The sequence below is a fragment of the Dipodomys ordii genome, unplaced genomic scaffold, assembly GCF_000151885.1.
Source record: "Dipodomys ordii isolate 6190 unplaced genomic scaffold, Dord_2.0 Scaffold212, whole genome shotgun sequence".
NCBI classification, from domain to species: Eukaryota; Metazoa; Chordata; class Mammalia; order Rodentia; family Heteromyidae; genus Dipodomys; species Dipodomys ordii.
Window position 1 is genome coordinate 436,661 of NW_012267428.1, and position 18,081 is coordinate 454,741.

At 38.7% G+C, this 18,081-nt stretch overlaps 1 protein-coding gene across 1 annotated transcript in view; it reads left to right on the top strand.

Moving 5' to 3' along the window:
• Dnah6 (dynein, axonemal, heavy chain 6) overlaps positions 1-18,081 on the top strand; it is a 195,288-nt gene that overhangs the window by 129,232 nt on the left and 47,975 nt on the right. The window contains exons 43-50 of the mRNA XM_013035434.1: positions 1,073-1,225; positions 2,987-3,127; positions 4,987-5,229; positions 8,410-8,577; positions 11,503-11,738; positions 13,512-13,773; positions 17,007-17,130; positions 17,808-18,004. Of these exons, the coding sequence (XP_012890888.1) occupies positions 1,073-1,225; positions 2,987-3,127; positions 4,987-5,229; positions 8,410-8,577; positions 11,503-11,738; positions 13,512-13,773; positions 17,007-17,130; positions 17,808-18,004 (1,524 nt within the window). The remainder of the gene's footprint in view (positions 1-1,072; positions 1,226-2,986; positions 3,128-4,986; positions 5,230-8,409; positions 8,578-11,502; positions 11,739-13,511; positions 13,774-17,006; positions 17,131-17,807; positions 18,005-18,081) is intronic.

Consider the following 18,081-nt stretch of genomic DNA (forward strand, 5'->3'; position numbering starts at 1 on the left):
GCTTTTTTCTTTTTGCTTATGTGGTGCTGAGGAATCGAACCCAGGGCCTCAGGCATGCAAGGCAAGCGCTCTACCACTGAGCCACCTTCCCAGCCCCACAACTTTCTTTCTGGAATATGTTAACTGCAATATAAAATTGCAGCCTTTTAATTTCATTTATACATTAATAACAGTTGTGTGACAAAGTTATATGTACAAGAATAGCTATTGTAGTATTTTATTTATTTATTTATTTTTTGGTCCGGTCTTGGGGCCTGAACTCTGGGCCTGGGCGCTGTCCCTCAGCTCTTCAGCTCAAGGCTAGCACTCTACCACTTGAACCACAACGCCACTTCCAGCTTTTTTCTTTTTGCTTATGTGGTGCTGAGGAATTGAACCTAGGGCCTCAGGCATGCAAGGCAAGCGTTCTACCACTGAGCCACCTTCCCAGCCCTTATTGTAGTATTTTTAAATAACGAGAGTCCCAATGTACCATGAAAAAATTACATAAGTAAATTTTAGCATTATCACATAATAAAACACCACATAAAATATTAAAATTCTATTGTAGAAACATACACAATAATTAATGCAAGAATGTTTATGATATTTTATACCATATATTTGCATACTTTATATACAAAAAAATTGACTCTGAGCCAGGTGTCAGTGGCTTACACCTGTAATCCTAGCTACTCAGGAGGCTGAGATCTGAGGATCATGGTTCAAAGCCAGCCAAGAAAGGAAAATCCATTAGATTTTTATCACAACCACCAAAAAGCTATGGCTAAAGCAGTAGAGGGCCAGCTTTGGGCAAAAAAGTTTAGGGGCAGCACCCAGGCCCTGAGTTCAAGCTCCAGGCTCAGCATAAACAAACGAAGAGTCTATTCTATAGGTTATTCAGTTTAATGTATATGTAGACAGTTATTTCATATGTACAACTAGAAAACATCTGGGTCATGAGCTTGTAGGTGATTTTTGTCTTTTTATCCACCTTTATTTTGCAATAAAAATAAAATAAATTGCTCAATAACTCACATATAACAACTATAAAGTGACTGAATTATGATGATCATTCTGCTTTCTTCTATAGATTGTAGTGGAGGAGTTCCTAGAAGACATAAATAATATTCTGAATTCAGGAGAAGTGCCTAATTTATTTGAAAAAGATGAACTGGAATATGTTTTAGCAGCCACCAGACCAAAAGCAAAAGAAGCTGGAATTCCCGAGGGGAACAGAGACGAGGTAGCAACATACCCAAATAGTTGCATGGCTTTCTACAAACAAGTGATCTGAACTTTTAGCATTCCACAAGCCCTCTTATAGAATCCATAAATAGAATTTTTTCAGTATAATTTTTGGGTAATTTTATGCTTTCTTTTCTATGTTTAAAGTGTTGTTTCTAGACCTCCAAATATTTGCATAGAAGTGGAGACCCTCCTTACTGCTGCCTTATAGAGGTCCTCGTCCTGTCCAAACTGGCCAGCTTCTCTTGTCCTTCAAGTACAAGTTTATTTCACACGTTGCAGTGTCCTACTTGAGTGGAGCTGTAGGCATGAGTCTAGTACTTTTTTTGTGGGGGAGGGAGGAGCGTTCGTTGTGGGGCTTGAACTAAGGGACTAGGCACTGTCCTTGAGCTCTTTTGCTTAAGGCTAGAGCTCTACCACTTTTAAGCCAAAGCACCACTTCTGGTTTCCTGGGGGTTAATTGGGGATAAAAGTCTCACATACTTTCCTGCCCAGGCTGGCTTCAAACTGCCATCCTCAGACCTCAGCTTCCTGAGTAGCTAAGATTACAGGTCTGAGCTACCAGTGCCCTGCTTGTACTTTTTTTCCCCATGTAGTGGTATTGAATTCAGGGCCTTGTACTAGCCAAAGGAGCATTCTAACCCTTGAGCCACACCCCCAGCCCTTTTGCTTTTAGTTTGACTTTCAGGTCGGGTCTCACACTTTTAACTAGGCTGATCTTAGACTGTGATCCTCCTACTTCTGCCTTCTTGAGTATCTAGGATTACAGGCATGTATCACTATGACAAATTAGTCTGGCATGTTGGATTCCCTGACCAATCAGTTCAGGTATTCCCAATGTAAACATAAATTTAGATTCTCTCACTCAGGAGCAGATGAAACAAGAAGCCACATCCAAAGATAAAAGTTCTGGAACCATGTCACTTCTGCCAGGCTTTGCATCTGCAAATTGGATATCTATACTCTGTCCCTCTCTTTCAATTATCCTCTGTACCCAAGCAAAACCTGCTATGAATGTCTATACTTTATGATGTTTTCTCTCATGTGTGGGAGTTAGATCTAAATTATAAGTATATATAAATATATATTCAGGGTCTTATACATATATACACAAATACTGACTAAAGTATGGTAGACACAATAGAGGATTGCAATGGAATAACTTCTTCAAACAGCTTACAGCTTAACAAAATAAATAGCAGGAAGCTGAAATGTGTTGTCAGGTGGGGGAAGATGAAGGGGAAGAAGGGCAGATGAATGGAGAAAGAGTGAACAAATACACTCATAATATTCAAAGTACATATGTGAAAAATGAGTCAGGTAACCTGAGGAGATAGGAGAGACAGCAAGAGATGGAGGAGAATGATAGAAGGGGTATCATTGGTCAAGATGCACTGCAGTCATACATTATGTTGAAATGATACTCCTTTGCACAAATACTTAGAATTCTATCAACTCTTTCAACAAGAAATCTCTTCACATACAAAAATAAGGAAGGCCTAAATCATATTTAGAATACTAGCAGGTTCTGTAAAAATCCATTAGGACATACAATATGTGGGTTTTAGTGTTTCCAGTCTGTGTGAAAGACAAAGCTTGGCACAGATGGCCAGCAGAACAATTCACGCATCAATGCTACTATTGCTATTTAATATCAGCAGCCTCCAATATATGTCAACACTCGTTCTCATTACTTAATTAGCTGATACTTCTTTTTGTTGCTGTGTCATTAATTGAAAAATATTGTTCTTTTGCTCAGGTGTTCCAATACTTTATCAGCAGAGTCCGTCAGAAGCTACACATTGTTCTCTGCATGAGCCCAGTTGGGGAGGCCTTTCGTTCCCGATGTCGGATGTTTCCATCCCTTGTGAACTGCTGCACCATCGATTGGTTTGTCCAGGTTAGTGATACCCAGGATATCTCTTTGGGAAGTTAGATTTGCTTGGAGGGTGGGGGGAGGGGAGGACAGCGTCCTGGGACTTGAATTCAGAGCCTGAGCACTATCCCTAAGCTTTTTACTGTAGGCTAGTACTATACCACTTGAGCCACAGCTCCATTTCTGCTTTTTGGTGGTTAATTAGAGATAAGAACCTCATGGATGTCCCTGCCCAGTCTGGTTTTAAACTGCAATACTCAGACCCCAGCTTCCTGAGTAGCTATGATTACAAGCATGAGTCACTGGCACCCAGATAGATTTACTAATTTTACAGAGCTAATAAATTGAGAATGACTCACAACTAGCTTTAAAGTCTACTAGGAAGTTACTCATGTCAGGGATAACGGTGACAGTGACAGTCATAGGGCAAAAACAAAACTATTTTTAAAGGAAGAAGTGTGCTGAATTAGCAGTTCAGAAGTTGTCACAAGTTTTGTTGTTGGTATTTTTTGGAGGGAAGTCATGACTGGGTTTTGGACTCAGGGATTCTCACTTGTTTGGCTTGCTGGCTTGGATGACACTCTACCACTTGAGCCATGCCTCCAACTTAAATTTTTGCTGGTTATTTTAGAGATGGAGCCTAGTATGCTTTTATGTTTGGGCTGTGAACTGTAATCCTGCAGATCTCACCCTCCTGAGTAGCTAAGACTACAAGCATAAGCCACCAGCAACCAGTTTGTCAGAGATCTTGACAAGAATTATGTTAGTCCATGTTACAGAAGAAGGTTCAATTGAGAAGAGGGAAAATGATTCAGACACGGTTTATAGGTAACAATTTTGAGAAATTTTGTCCAAAGGAAAGCTAAAGGGATGCAGGAGGTCAAGAAAGAAGTATTTTTGTATGGGAACTACAAGCAGAATGGGTATATATGATGTGTATGTGTATGTGTGTTTTCATACTGACAAAAAATGATCTAGAAAAGAAACATATGTGGATAAAACAGCATATAATATTAAGCATTTTGGTACCAATGTCTTTGAGTAAGTAGTATGTATGGAAAGCAGTCAAAGATGATGGGACTGCCCTGGGCAGGAAGTAGACACAGCTTGCCCTTGAGTAACAGGAGAAGAGGCAGCAAGGCAGGTAGTGAAAAAGCATGTCAGTAGGAATTCACCAGCGCGCTCTGTTGGCTTCCAGGGTTTTGTTTTGTTTTGTTTTCGTGGCATGAGAAGCAAAATTATCATATGAAAGTAAAGAGGAAAGCAGAAGCATTAGGAGTCTGAGGACATAGAATAGAATACGAAGCAATCGCTGAAGAGAGTACAAAACGGGCATATTAGAAAATGGAGACACATTTCTGGGCTGCACAGAGGAGCTGGCGGTCAGGAATTGAAAGTGGGTCCCATCAGCCTGAGGTGTGTTTCTCTACAGCCATGCTCAGCTGTTCTGCTACAGGCATGGAGTCACAGAGAATTGCATTTGGCTAAGTTAGGTGAAGGTGAGAAAACAGAGGCACAAAGGAGGCCAGGTGTGTGCCAAGTGCCGATGACATTGCTGAAGCTGCTGCATAGCAGAGTGCAGAGTGAGGACAAGAGGTCCGCACCACATCTGCGATTCATTCATGGAATTCCACAGACACACAACCACTCATTCCTTCCACGAACAAACAGTATAAAACGGCTTCTAAGCGTGTGACCCAGCATGGATCAGCAAATGAAGCTGGGCCCTTCTCTGATCGACGGAGAACTCCATTGTGTTCACTCAATACCAGAGACAGGAGGAGTAACCTACATGAAAGAAGGGATTAAGGGAGGGAAAGTTTTCTTTATTATTAAACTGTTTGTGATGGAAATGACCAACAGAATTTCTTCTTTGTTTGCAGTGGCCCAGAGAAGCACTTCTTTCTGTGTCAAAGACATTTTTCTTATCTATCGATACTGGTAGTGAAGAAATGAAAGAAAAGCTTTCCCTCATGTGCGTGAACGTTCACTTGAGCGTCACCCAGACAGCAGAACGCTATTACGCTGAGCTCCGACGGCGGTACTACACAACGCCTACCTCCTACCTGGAGCTCATCAACCTCTACCTGTATATGCTCACTGAGAAACGGAAGCAGTTGGTCACAGTAAGTTCAATACACTATTGTCCAGAAAAACTTGGCTGGGTTTTTCTCTTTTTTTTTAACTCAAAACTTTTGGGAAGGAGTAGGAAAACAACAACAACAACAACCCTATACCCTTATCTTTGCCTCCAGATCCTGATTCATTCTGACCTTTACTCTTGACAAGCTGGGGTCAAATTTAAAAAAAAAAAAAAAAGTCTTACACTGTTATTCTAGAGGATCTTACACACTTTCTGGATCTTTCTAGATATTTATGTCTTACTGTCACTGACTTATTAACATGCGTAGCAATGCACAAGTATCATTGACTTGGTAGAATAGACCTTGAAACAACATTAAACACTAAACAACATTGTCAGTGCTGCAGTATTTAATATGGAGGCAACTCTTTGTCAAGCATCAGGAATGAGGTTTTAAATGGTCTCTAGTGCTGATGGTTCCCATTAAGCCCAAAGCATTTGGTGGAAGACAAATCACATATAGCTGAAGTTTAGCCTCTTGGGACACAACCTTGAGCACAGTATTGAATTCCTTCCTATAAGCTTTAAGAGAAAAATAAGCTTGAAAAACATCTCTAACTCCCTCTTGAATTGTTGTGGAATTTAAATAAGAAATTGTTTGTGGAGCATTTAGACTACAATCTGATACATATATGGTACTCAAGAACTAGTAGCTGCCATTATCATCATCATCATCATCATCATCAGGTTATTAACATGAGCTAAAATTTCAACATTTTGGTATACACACATACATATATACACATATAACTAAATCTTATTCATCCATCAGGAAAAATAATATAACACCATCTGCAGGAAAATGGATGAATCTGGAAAACAATGATGTTGAATAAAGTAAGCTAGGCTCAGAAAGATGAAGAGCACATTTCTCTCATACTTGGATGTTAGACCTAAAATATAAACATACAGGTAAACACATGCAGGGCTATACAGATATAAATACACTATCAAACTGATTAGAGTGTGGTATATGCAGGAGTAAGATCCCATGGTAAAAATCCCTTTGAACAATTACCTGACAGATTAATGAAATTAATAGCAGGAAGCTGACATGAGCATGTTTGTCTGAGCGGGGTAGAGCGTAAGAGGAGGGAAAGAGATGAATGAAGAAAGGGATGATGGGTGAATACAGTCATTATACTTATTGCACATATGTGAAAATGGAACTAGGAGACTTGAGGAGATGGCTGGGGATAGGATAAATGGGAGAGGGGAAGAACGATGGCAGGATGACACTGATCAAGATGCACTGTGCACATAAGCAGACATTCTAAACTGAAATAGTAACAGCATTATGGTTTGGATACTCAAAATGTTTTTCAGAGGAGTTTTACCTCATGATACGTATGCCTTATAAAATAATCAGTATTTTTATTTATTATATGCTTTCAAACACCCAGCTTCCAGGTTTATGGACTCTTATCTTTTTTGTTTATTTTCAATTTTGTAAGTTTTACATTTTGTTTTTAATACACCCTGACTTATAGGATATTAAAATTTTCACGGTAAATTAGAGATACCAGCACTTTTTACTCTTCTTTAATAATGATAGCCTTAAAGCTATCATTTTCATCTGAGCACATTTTACAATGTGCTCTAAGTTTTTAATTATTTGGCTCTAAGTGAACACGTATCACTTTTGCCTTTAAAACTTTTTGACTAAATACATGATCAATATTTGTGAAAATTCTAGACATTTTTAAATTATATGATCTATTACAGGATATAAGATTCTGTCAATTGCTAATGACAGATTTTCTTGATGGTATTATTTGTTCTGTTTAATTACTTTGATTTCTCTGCTTGATTTGATTTTTAATATGTATATTGAAATCAACTACTTTATTCCTTTGTAATTTTTGTTTTATATACTTAGTAAATACAATGTCTGATGATGTTAGGTAAAGAATACATATATAGGGGCTGGGAAGTTGGCTCAGTGGTAGAGCACTTGCCCTGCATGCCTGAGGCCCTGGGTTCAATTTCTCAGTACCACATAAGCAAAAAGAAAAAACCTGGAAGTGACGTTGTGACTCAAGTGGTAAAGCACTAGCCTTGAGCTGAAGAACTGAGGGACAGTGCCCAGGCCCAGAGTTCAGGCCCCACAACCGGACCCAAAAATTAAAAAAAATAATACATATATATTTAGTATATATAATGTGTGTATAATTGAACAACAAAATCTATTTTGCAGTGGTTCTAGGGACTTTGTTAGAGTCCTGGTTACCATTTGAGTACTACTTAAGGCTGATAGCTAGAACACAGAAAATACTCTACTGAGCACTAAAGAACAAGTTCAGGAAACAGGCTACTTTTATTTCAGAAAAATAAATCATTTAACAAAAATTTCATTATCAGTTGTTTCACAACTACCTATGTGTCTGGGAGATCGATCAGTGTGTTTTTCAGGTAAACTGTGGGTTCCTGAGTCAGCCTATGATTCTTAAACAAACAACTTGTTTTTCTTTTAAAGCAACACTGTAAAATCAATAATTTTTAACTGGCCAATTTAAACCACAAAAGTAAACAACTCTTTTGGTATAGTTCCTTTGTTCCTAATCAAAAATTTTGCCAAACACCAGTCAGTGGCTCACACCTGTTATCCTAGCTACTCAGGAGGCTGAGATCTGAGGCAGGAAAATTCATGAGACTCTTATCTCCAATTAACTATCAAAAATAAATAAATAAATAAAGCCAGAAGTGGAGCTGTGGCCCAAGTGCTAGCCTTGGAGGGGAAAAAAAGTTCAAGACAACACTTAGGACCTGAGTCAAGCACCAGAACAAAATAATTAAAGAACTTCAGTACTGGAATGTAGGGCTCAGATTCAGCAAAACACAGCTAAATGCCCAGTACCCAGTTTCTCCAGGCTCATCATAAGTAAACAGGATCCCTCAGCTGTGGGCACCAGAGATTGCTGCCTCAGCTTGTTCAATGGCCCTCCCTCATTCATTCATTAATTCCTCATGCTATCATCAGGAAAGACATGATCACTTCCTAGATTGTTTTACCTGAAAATTACTCTCAACTTGCAATATGTACACAACTTGAAGTGTTACAAATTAATTTGCTAGTTCTGTCAATCTAATAGATGAGTAATAAATGCCAATAAACTTACAATTTATAATGCTCTTACAATAGAAATTTTTTGTTGTCATTTAGGCAAAAGATCGGGTGAAAAATGGTCTCTCCAAGCTATTAGAAACAAATGTGCTAGTAGATAGAATGAAATTAGATCTTTCCGCTTTAGAACCTGTGCTAATAGCAAAATCCCAAGATGTTGAAGCTCTAATGGAAAAATTGGCTTTGGATCAAGAAAGCGCTGATCAGGTATGCCACATAATCTGATGGTATGCATGGGGCTTTATTCAGCCATTGATCACTTACATAAACTCATATATGATCAGATTGTTTAATTATGTGTGTGTACATATATATTTTGTTGTTGTTGGTAGTGGTGGTGGTGGTCCTAGGGCTTGAACTCAGGGCCTGGTGCTGTCCATGAGCTTCTTTGTGCCCAAGGCTAGCACTCTACCACTTGAACCACAGCACTACTTCCATTGTTTTCCGAGTGGTTTATTGGAGATGAGAGTCTCACACTTTTCTGCCCAGGCTGGCTTAGAACCACAGTCCTCTGATCTCAGCCTTTTGAATAGCTAGAATTATAAGGGTGAGCCACCAGCACCTGGTGTTTTACCATACATTTCTTAAAAATAATTGAGTGATAATTTTTATGCCAGTCCTGTGTGCTGTTCCTGAGCTTTTTCGCTCAAGACTAGTGTTCTACCCCTTGAGCTACAGTTCTACTTACAAATGATAAACTTATTGATGTTATTTTAAAGCAATGCTTTGGGTTTTTTTAGAGTTTTGGAGGCTTTTGTTTGGTTTTCGTTTTGTTTTGTTTTTCCTCAATATAATGTTTTTAATAAGTTCTTTTTATTGTGAAAATACTGTACAAAGGGGTTACAGTTACATGAGCAAGGTAATGAGTACATTTCTTATCAAGCATTGTTGCCTCCTCCTTTGTTTTTCCCCTATCATCCTTTCCCTCCCACCTCCACAACTACATTCCCCCCTCTCCCCGCCCCCCATCCCCGCCTAAATTGTAAAGTTTGTTTTTCAACGTAGTGTCTTCTACATCTCATTGTTGCAATGCATCCACCTGTATCCCTATTTAAACATTTTGTTTTTTCCCTTCCCCTCCCCAAATTATACCAACATTAAATACAGTGAAAACAGGGGTTATACAATGGGGGAGGGACATACAAAGCAACAAAAAAAATCACATGGTACCTTATAAATACGTTAGACACAACCATTTGTTTCCCTAGAAAAAACCACTTGTGTCCCTATCTTGGGGTTCATTTCACCTAATTTCATATTATCTAGTCCTATGTATATAGCTTTTGAACTTTTCTGCTTGTCGCAGACATATACTAGTTATTGCAAATAAGGGAAACCATGGGGCCTATGTTTCTTTGGGCCTGACTTACTTCACTTAATATAATTTTTTCTAAGTCTTTCCATTTCCTAACAAATGGGACAATGTCATTCTTTCTGATGGAGGCATAGAATTCATATATATACATATATATGTATATATATATACACATACATACATACATACATATATCACATTTTCTTGATCCATTCATCTACTGAGGGGCATCCGGGTTGGTTCCATATCTTAGCTATCGTAAATAATGCTGTGATAAACAGAGTTGTGCTGGTAGCTTTAGTATGGTCTTGTTTGTGATCATTTGGGTAAATGTCCAAAAGTGGGTTTGCTGGGTAATAGGGGAGCTCTCTGTGGAGTCTTTTGAGGAACCTCCATACTACTTTCCAAAGTGCTTGAACAAGTTTACACTCCCACCAACAATGCAATAAGGTTCCCTTCTGACCACATCCCCTCCGGCATCTGTTGTTATTAGAATTCTTGATTATAGCCATTTTAACTGGGGTGAGGTGGTATCTCCATGTTGTTTTGATTTGCATTTCTTTTATGGCTAGAGAGGTTGAGCATTTCCTCATGTGCCTATTGGCCACTCTTATTTCCTCTTCAGAGAAGTTTCTCTTTAAGTCTTTAGCCCACTTATTTATTGGGCAGTTATTTCTTTGAGGATTTGTTGTTGGGGGATTTAATTTTTTGAGTTCCAGGTATATTTTAGATATGAGACCCTTATCTGTTGTATGGCTAGTGAAGATCTTCTCCCAATCTGTGAGCTTTCTATTGATCTTGCTAGCTATGTCCTTTGCCATGCAGAAACTAAAACTAAAGCTAGATCCTTATATATCACCCTGCACCAGAATCAACTCCATATGGATCAAAGACCTTGGAGTCAAAGCAGACACCCTGAAAACATTACAGGGCAGAATAGGAGAAAACCTAGGTCTTCTTGGCACAAGCCGAGATGTTCTTAATAGCGACCCAGAAATACAACAAATCAAAGAAAGATTGGACAAATGGGATTGCATGAAGCTTGTTTTTTTAAGGAAGATTTCACTAGCTAGCCTAAGCTGGCCTTAAATTCAAGATTCTTCTATCTCAGACTTGAGATTTCTGCTATTACATGTGTGTTACACAACACCTGGCTTAGAAATGATTTTTAATTGTAAACAACCTCTCTTTAGTGCCTCTTTTAGGCACTGGTGGCTCATACCTGTAATCCTATCTATTCAAGAGACTAAGATTTGAGGATCTTACTACCTGCAAATATAAAGCAACTGTTTCTCTCCTAAGGAGGAAACTCTTGTTTTAATTTTATCTCTATTACTTATTGACATGGCATGAGATGGACAAAGAGCATAAAATGCAATCTTACTAATTCTCTTTTATCACTGGTCTAACCTAAAGAGAAAATACAACTCATTATTATTGGCTTTATTTTCAAACAGTGAAATTCAAATACAGGTTGAGTCTTTCTTACCCAAAATACTTGGGGATACTTTGGATTTGGGATTTGGGAATATTTGCATGTATGATGAGATATTTTGAACCTAGGACCCAAGTCCACACACAAAATTCATTCATCTTCATATATACTTTATATACATGGCATAGCCTGAATACAATTTTAGACAGTATTTTTAGTACACCTGCCCTCTATTTTGCCTATGGCCTATCATATGAGATCAAGTGTAGAATGTTCCATATGGAAAATCATTTTGGCACTCAAAACCTTTCCAATTTTGATTTACTGGATTATGGATGCTCATCCTCTGAGATCACTTAAGCAATCATATTTCAATGGTTAGGTCCGTAATGTTGTGCAAGAAGATCAAGCAAAAGCAAAAGTGAAAGCTGAAGAAACCCAAGCCATAGCAGATGATGCTCAAAGAGATCTGGAAGAAGCCCTGCCTGCCCTTGATGCTGCCAATAAAGCACTGGATTCCTTAGACAAGGCAGATATATCTGAAATCCGGGTTTTTACAAAGCCCCCAGATTTGGTCATGACTGTGATGGAAGCGATCTCCATTCTCTTAAATGCCAAGTGAGTAACACTCAGTCACCTGTCACCAGGTGAGTAACACTCAGTCACCTGTCACCAGGTGAGTAACACTCAGTCACCTGTCACCAGGTGAGTAACACTCAGTCACCTGTCACCAGGTGAGTAACACTCAGTCACCTGTCACCAGACTATCAGGTGGGACTTTTTTGCTGGTTTATTTTTTTCTCCTTTTTTTTTTTTTGGTCAGTTTTGGGGCTTGAACTCTGGGCGTGGGCACTGTCCCTCAGTTCTTCAGCTCAAGGCGAGCTCTCTACCATTTGAGCCACAGTCCCACTTCCAGTTTTCTGAGTGGTTTATTGTAGATAAGAGTATCACAGACTTTCCTGCCCAGACGGACTTTGAACCGTGATCCTCAGACATCAGCTTTTTGACTACCTAGGATTATAGGCCACCATTTTTAACAGACAACACACACAAACACACACACACACACACACACACACACACACGTTCATTCTCCTCTCCAACATTCCTCCAATTTAATCATTCACTAAATTGATTCAAACTGATTCAGTAGGCTTTTTTTTTTCAAATTCTACTTTATTCTAGATCATGAAAGACATAAAGATTAGAGTCTTTCTCCACAGGATGTACATTTAATGGAGAGGTATATGTAGGTTTCTCAGAAGAAGATGCTCAGCTGGTGCTTGGACCATGGGGAGAGCTCAGAGAGCCGTGATGTTCACAGAATGGGAGGGAACTGATCAGGGCAGTGATTACAATCCTGGAAGATCAGGTGTGCTGCATCACAGTTCAGATTTCATCTTGAAGATATGTACCTTCCAAACATTTATTGGCAACAGAATTCTTTTTTTAATAAAAAAATTATTGTATAGGCCATGTGCCAGTGATTCATGCCTGTAATCCTGGCCACTCAGGAGGTTAACATCTGAAGATCAGGGATTTGAAGCCAGCCCAGGCAGGAAAGTCCATGCAACTCCTATCTCCAAGTAATCACCAAAAAGCCAGAAGTGAAGATGTGGCTCAAGCAGAAAAGTGCCAGCCTTGAGCAAACAAAGCTAAGGCACAGCACCCAGGCCATGAATAGAAGCCTTAATCCCAACACAAAATAAGAATAGTAGTAGTAGTAGTAAAAAATAACATACCTTTTATGTTAAACTTAGCAAATGACCTGATGTACTCTATCACTTGTCCCTCAGACAAGCACCTTCTTCAGGAAAACCTCTGCAGGGCACAGATAAAAGCCTCTGTAGGCAGAGGAGTTTTTAAACCATTGAATATTTTTTTTTGCTTATGTGGTGCTGAGGAATCGAACTCAGGGCCTCAGGCATGCAAGGCAAGCACTCTACCACTGAGCCACCTTCCCAGCCCCCCATTGAATATTTTTTACCTAGTCAGATTTACATAATATAGAGATCAATGTGATAACAAACTCCAAAGAGCAAGGCTGACCATAAAAAATATAAATCCCAGCTAGAAAACTAAGGCAAATGAGATAAAATGTGTGCCTAGGCCAGTTTTGAATTAAAACTGTTTTTTTTTTCCTATAATGGCTTACGTTTTCCAGAACTCTATTATTTTATCATTTTGTCTACCAAATTTGAGTTGTATGGAATCTTAATCATCCAATTACTTTCTCCCTATGATAACTGTGTGCATAGCTAACAGTTATTACTGTTACTGAGATTAAACTACCCACATACGGGAGTCATATAATGTTCTCAGAGGAATATATCTGCTATGTTTTATATTTCTTGATTACAATGTTATTAATTTAGGATTTCTGTCTTTCAGACCTGATTGGCCAACAGCAAAGCAACTTCTTGGGGACTCTAACTTTCTGAAAAGGCTTTTAGACTATGACAAGGAAAACATAAAGCCTCAGGTCTTGACAAAGCTTCAGAAATATATTAACAATCCTGACTTTGTGCCTGAAAAAGTAGAGAAAGTGTCCAAAGCATGTAAGTCAATGTGTATGTGGGTACGAGCAATGGATTTGTACTCACGAGTAGTCAAGGTGGTCGAACCAAAGAGACAAAAACTTCGAGCTGCACAGGTATGTTACCCATGTTGTGTTATTTTATAGAAATAAGGGTTGTGATCATCAATCATTCATACTCTGAATAGTATCACCATGTTCCTATTCAATAGAGATGGTGACAATATTCTTGAAAATTAGTTCTTTTGTTGGTGGCTTTTTGGGAGGTTTTATCGGTCATAAGGCTTGAACTCAGGGCCTGGGCACTGTCCCTGAGCTCTTTTGCTCAAGGCATAGCACTCTCACTTTAAGCCACAGCTCCACTTCCCGTTTTTTGAGGGGTTAATTGGGAGATAAAAGTCTTATGGGGACTTTTCTTCCTAGGCTGGCTTCAAACCATGATCCTCAGATCTCAGCTTCCTGAGTAGCTAGGTTTACAGGGGTGAGCCACCAGTGCCCAGTTTAAATGTTTGAAGGGGTTTTTTTTTAGAGGTTTTGGGGGGGAGCATATTTAATTGTTCTTATTTTTGTCTTTCTTTTTTTGGTACTGAGGATCAAACCCGGATGTTGTACTTGCTAGGCAAGAGCTTTACCACTGAGCTACATCACAGCCTTTCAGCTTTGTTTTAAACAGTAACTGGCAAAGTTTTTTGTTTGTTTAGTGATTTCCTCTGGAATCATCCTTTATCCAACATAAAACAAAAATGTTTCTGCATTTACTCATCTGAAAAAAAGGGAACTGAACCTATGGAGTTTTGGGTTCTTTGTTTTTGGGTAGTGGGGGGTTGTTTGGTGTGTGTGTGTGTGTGTGTGTGTGTGTGTGTGTGTGTGTGTGTTGTTTTGTTTGCCAGTCCAGGAACTTGAACTCAGGGCTAGATACTGTTCCTGAGCTTCTTTGTGCTCAAGGATAGCACTCTACCACTTGAGCCACAGCACCACTTCTGGCTTTTTTTGGGTAATTTATTGGAGATAAGAGTCTCATGGGGACTTTTCTGCTCAGATTGGCTTCAAACAGCAATCCTCAGATCTCAGCCTTCTTAGTAGCTAGGATTACAGGCGTGAGCCACCAGCGCCCAGCTTCCGATGGCATTTTTTAAGTACCTGGTAGCAGCAGCAGCTGATGATCTAGCTTTGGTATCATCTGAGGTCTAAGAGCCAGATGGCCCTACAATAGACACAAAGTACTTGCTCTTCACAAGAAGAACAAAGAATGATCTTTGAGTGAAACAGGTTACAAAAACCTGCAGATATATATCAGGGTTATGTACTATTTGTCTATAAAGCTCCAGATTGTAGTTTTAAGCATTGAAGCTACACAGTGTCTCTTACATGTATTCAACTCTGTTACCACTCCACAAAGACAGCCATTGACAATACATAAATGAATAAGCATGGCTATATTCCAGTATAACTTTATTTATGGAGGCTGAAATTCATATTTCACACATGAAGCCCATGCCACCAAATAATCTTCTTTTGATTTTTTTCCCCCAATCTTTGCAGGACATAAAAACTCCAAAGCCAAATCCCAGTGGCCCACGCCTTTAATCCTAACTACTCTACAGACTGAGATATGAGGATAGCAGTTTTAAGCCAGCCTGGCAGGAAAGCCTGTGAAATATTTATCTCCAATAAACTACCCCCCCAAAAAAAAATAAACAGAAGTGAGCTATGACTCAAGTGTTATAGCACTAGACTTGAGGGAAAAAGAGAAAAAAAAAGCCCAAGGACAGTGCTGCCTAGGCCCTGAGTTCAAGCCCCAGGACTGGCACCAAAAACGAAAAACAAAACAAAACAAAAAATTAGTTAGGGCTAGGCTCCTATAATCCTAGCAATCCTAGTTACTCAGAAGACTGAGATCTGAGTATCACAATTCAAAACCACCCAGATCAGGAAAGTCCATGAGACTCATATCTCCAATTAACCACCAAAAGGCTGGAAGTGGAGCTGTGATTCAAGTGTTGGAGCACTAGCCTTGAGCAAAAAAGATCAGGGGCAGTGCCCAGGCCCCAAAGTCAAGCCTCAGGATTGGAACCAAAAAAAAATGTAGAAAACTTAGTTTCCATTATTGTATGAATAATTAGTTTCATTATTTAAAATTAAAAATCTGTGGGTTATGGGTGTAGCTCTGTGGTAAGAGCACCTGTCTAGTGATTATAAGCCACTGAGTTCAAATTCTATTGCCAAAAAGAAAAAAATTAGTAGTCCATTGTGGCAAATAATTTGTCTTGAATGTTCAATAAATCTGCTTCATTTTATAATTTGTGTTTTAATTTTGTTTTATTTACTTTTTATTTATATTTTACTCCCTTGTATCTTTGTATCTTTGATAGTACATCAAATTATTCTTCAACATGTAAAAGAGAACATAATTTTTTATTTTTATATGTTTTTTATTGTAAAAATACTGTACAAAGGGGTTAAGTTACATGAGTAGGGTAACAAGTACATTTCCTATTGTGCATTGTTATCTCCTCCTTTGTTTTTCCCCTACCATCCCTTCCCTTCTTACCTCCCCAACTCCTCCCTGCCCCACCCCACCCCCACCAAAGTTGTAAAGTTTGTTTTCAACATAGTGTCTTATACATCTCATTGTTACAATGGGTCAACCTGTATCCCTATTTAAGCATTTTGTTATTTCCCTTCCCCTCCCCAAATTAGGAAAACGTATATACAAAATGCAGGGCATCACATAGTACATTATAAATATGTTAAAAACAATAGCAAAAGAGAAAAAAAACACTGTGTCCCTATCTCGGGGTTCATTTTGCTTAATATCATCTTATATGGTCATATGTACATAGCTTTTGACCTTTTCTGCTTATCCTGAACATATACTAATTATTGCAAATAAAGGAAACCATAGGACCTCTGTTTCTTTGGGCCTGGCTTACTTCATTTAATATAATTTTTTCCAAGTCTTTCCATTTCATAACAAATGAGGCGGTGTCATTTTTCTGATGGAGTATTCCATTTTGCGTGTGTGTGTGTGTGTGTGTGTGTGTGTGTGTGTGTGTGTGTGTATCACATTTTCTTGATCCATTCATCTACTGAGAGACATCTGGGTTGGTTCCATATTTTAGGCATGGTAAATAATGCTGCGATAAATATACTTGTGCTGGTAGCTTTAATATACTTTGTTTGTGATCATTGGGTAAGTGCCCAAAAGTGGGATTGCTGGAACCACTTTGGAAAGTAGTATGGAGGTTCTTCAAGAGACTCCACATAGAGCTCATATATATATATATACATACATATATATACCTATACATACATATATATATATATATATACTTGCTTTATTTTATCAGGCTGAACTTGATATTACAATGGCTACTCTGAAAGAAAAACAAGCATTGCTAAAACAAGTAGAGGATCAAATACAAGCCTTACAAGACAAATATGACAAAAGTATAAATGAAAAAGAAAATTTAGGTAAGGAACTCATAGAAAATACATTAGCAGAAAAGGCTTGATTTCAAAAGTTAGAAAAATTATCAGGCAGGCAGATGTCTGGGTTTTTTGTTTTGTTTTATTTTGTTTTTTGGGGGTGGAGGGTTGTCAGTCATGGGGCCTGAACTCTGGTCCTGGGCACTGTCCCTCAGCTCTTCAGCTCAAGGCTAGCACTCTACCACTTGAGCCACAGCACCACTTACAGCTTTTTCTGCTTCTTTGGCCCTGAGGAATCAAACCCACTTGACCACTGAGCCACCTTCCCAGCCCCCAGATGTCTGTTTTTATCTGACTTATTTTCACTGGACTTCTTCCACTAACCTATCAAATGGCAAACACTACACATACTGTGTATATTCAGCATCTTCTACCTGATCAAGACTTCTTGAAGCATGTTGCATTTATAACTCCAAGCAACAGATTAATGTGATCTAGAAAATACATACCACAGAGCCACAGAGAACACTACTTCCAGCCAATGTAATGATATATTCAAAAGAACAGTTGGCATGAAAGAGGCAAACTTACTTAAAATGAGAAATAGCTAAAATGTTGTGGAGTTTCATAGAGATGTATCTGCTACAAACCAGAGCAGGTAGATAAACTTGTAATATTTGAGGAAAATACCAACATGACCTGATGTTCTTAAATTTTTCTAGCAAAAAACATGGCCCTGACAAATGCTCGTCTAATACGTGCTGGAAAACTGACAGCTGCATTAGGAGATGAGCAGGTCCGATGGGAAGAAAGCATACAAAAATATGAGGAGGAACTATCAAACATCATTGGGAATGTGTTCATAGCTGCAGCTTGTGTGGCTTATTATGGGGCTTTCACGGCCCAGTATAGGCAATCGGTAAGAAAACACTTTCCCTAAAGAGTGATAAGAAAGAGATATGTTGAGGGCAGAGACTCATTTTTCTGAGCTCAGAT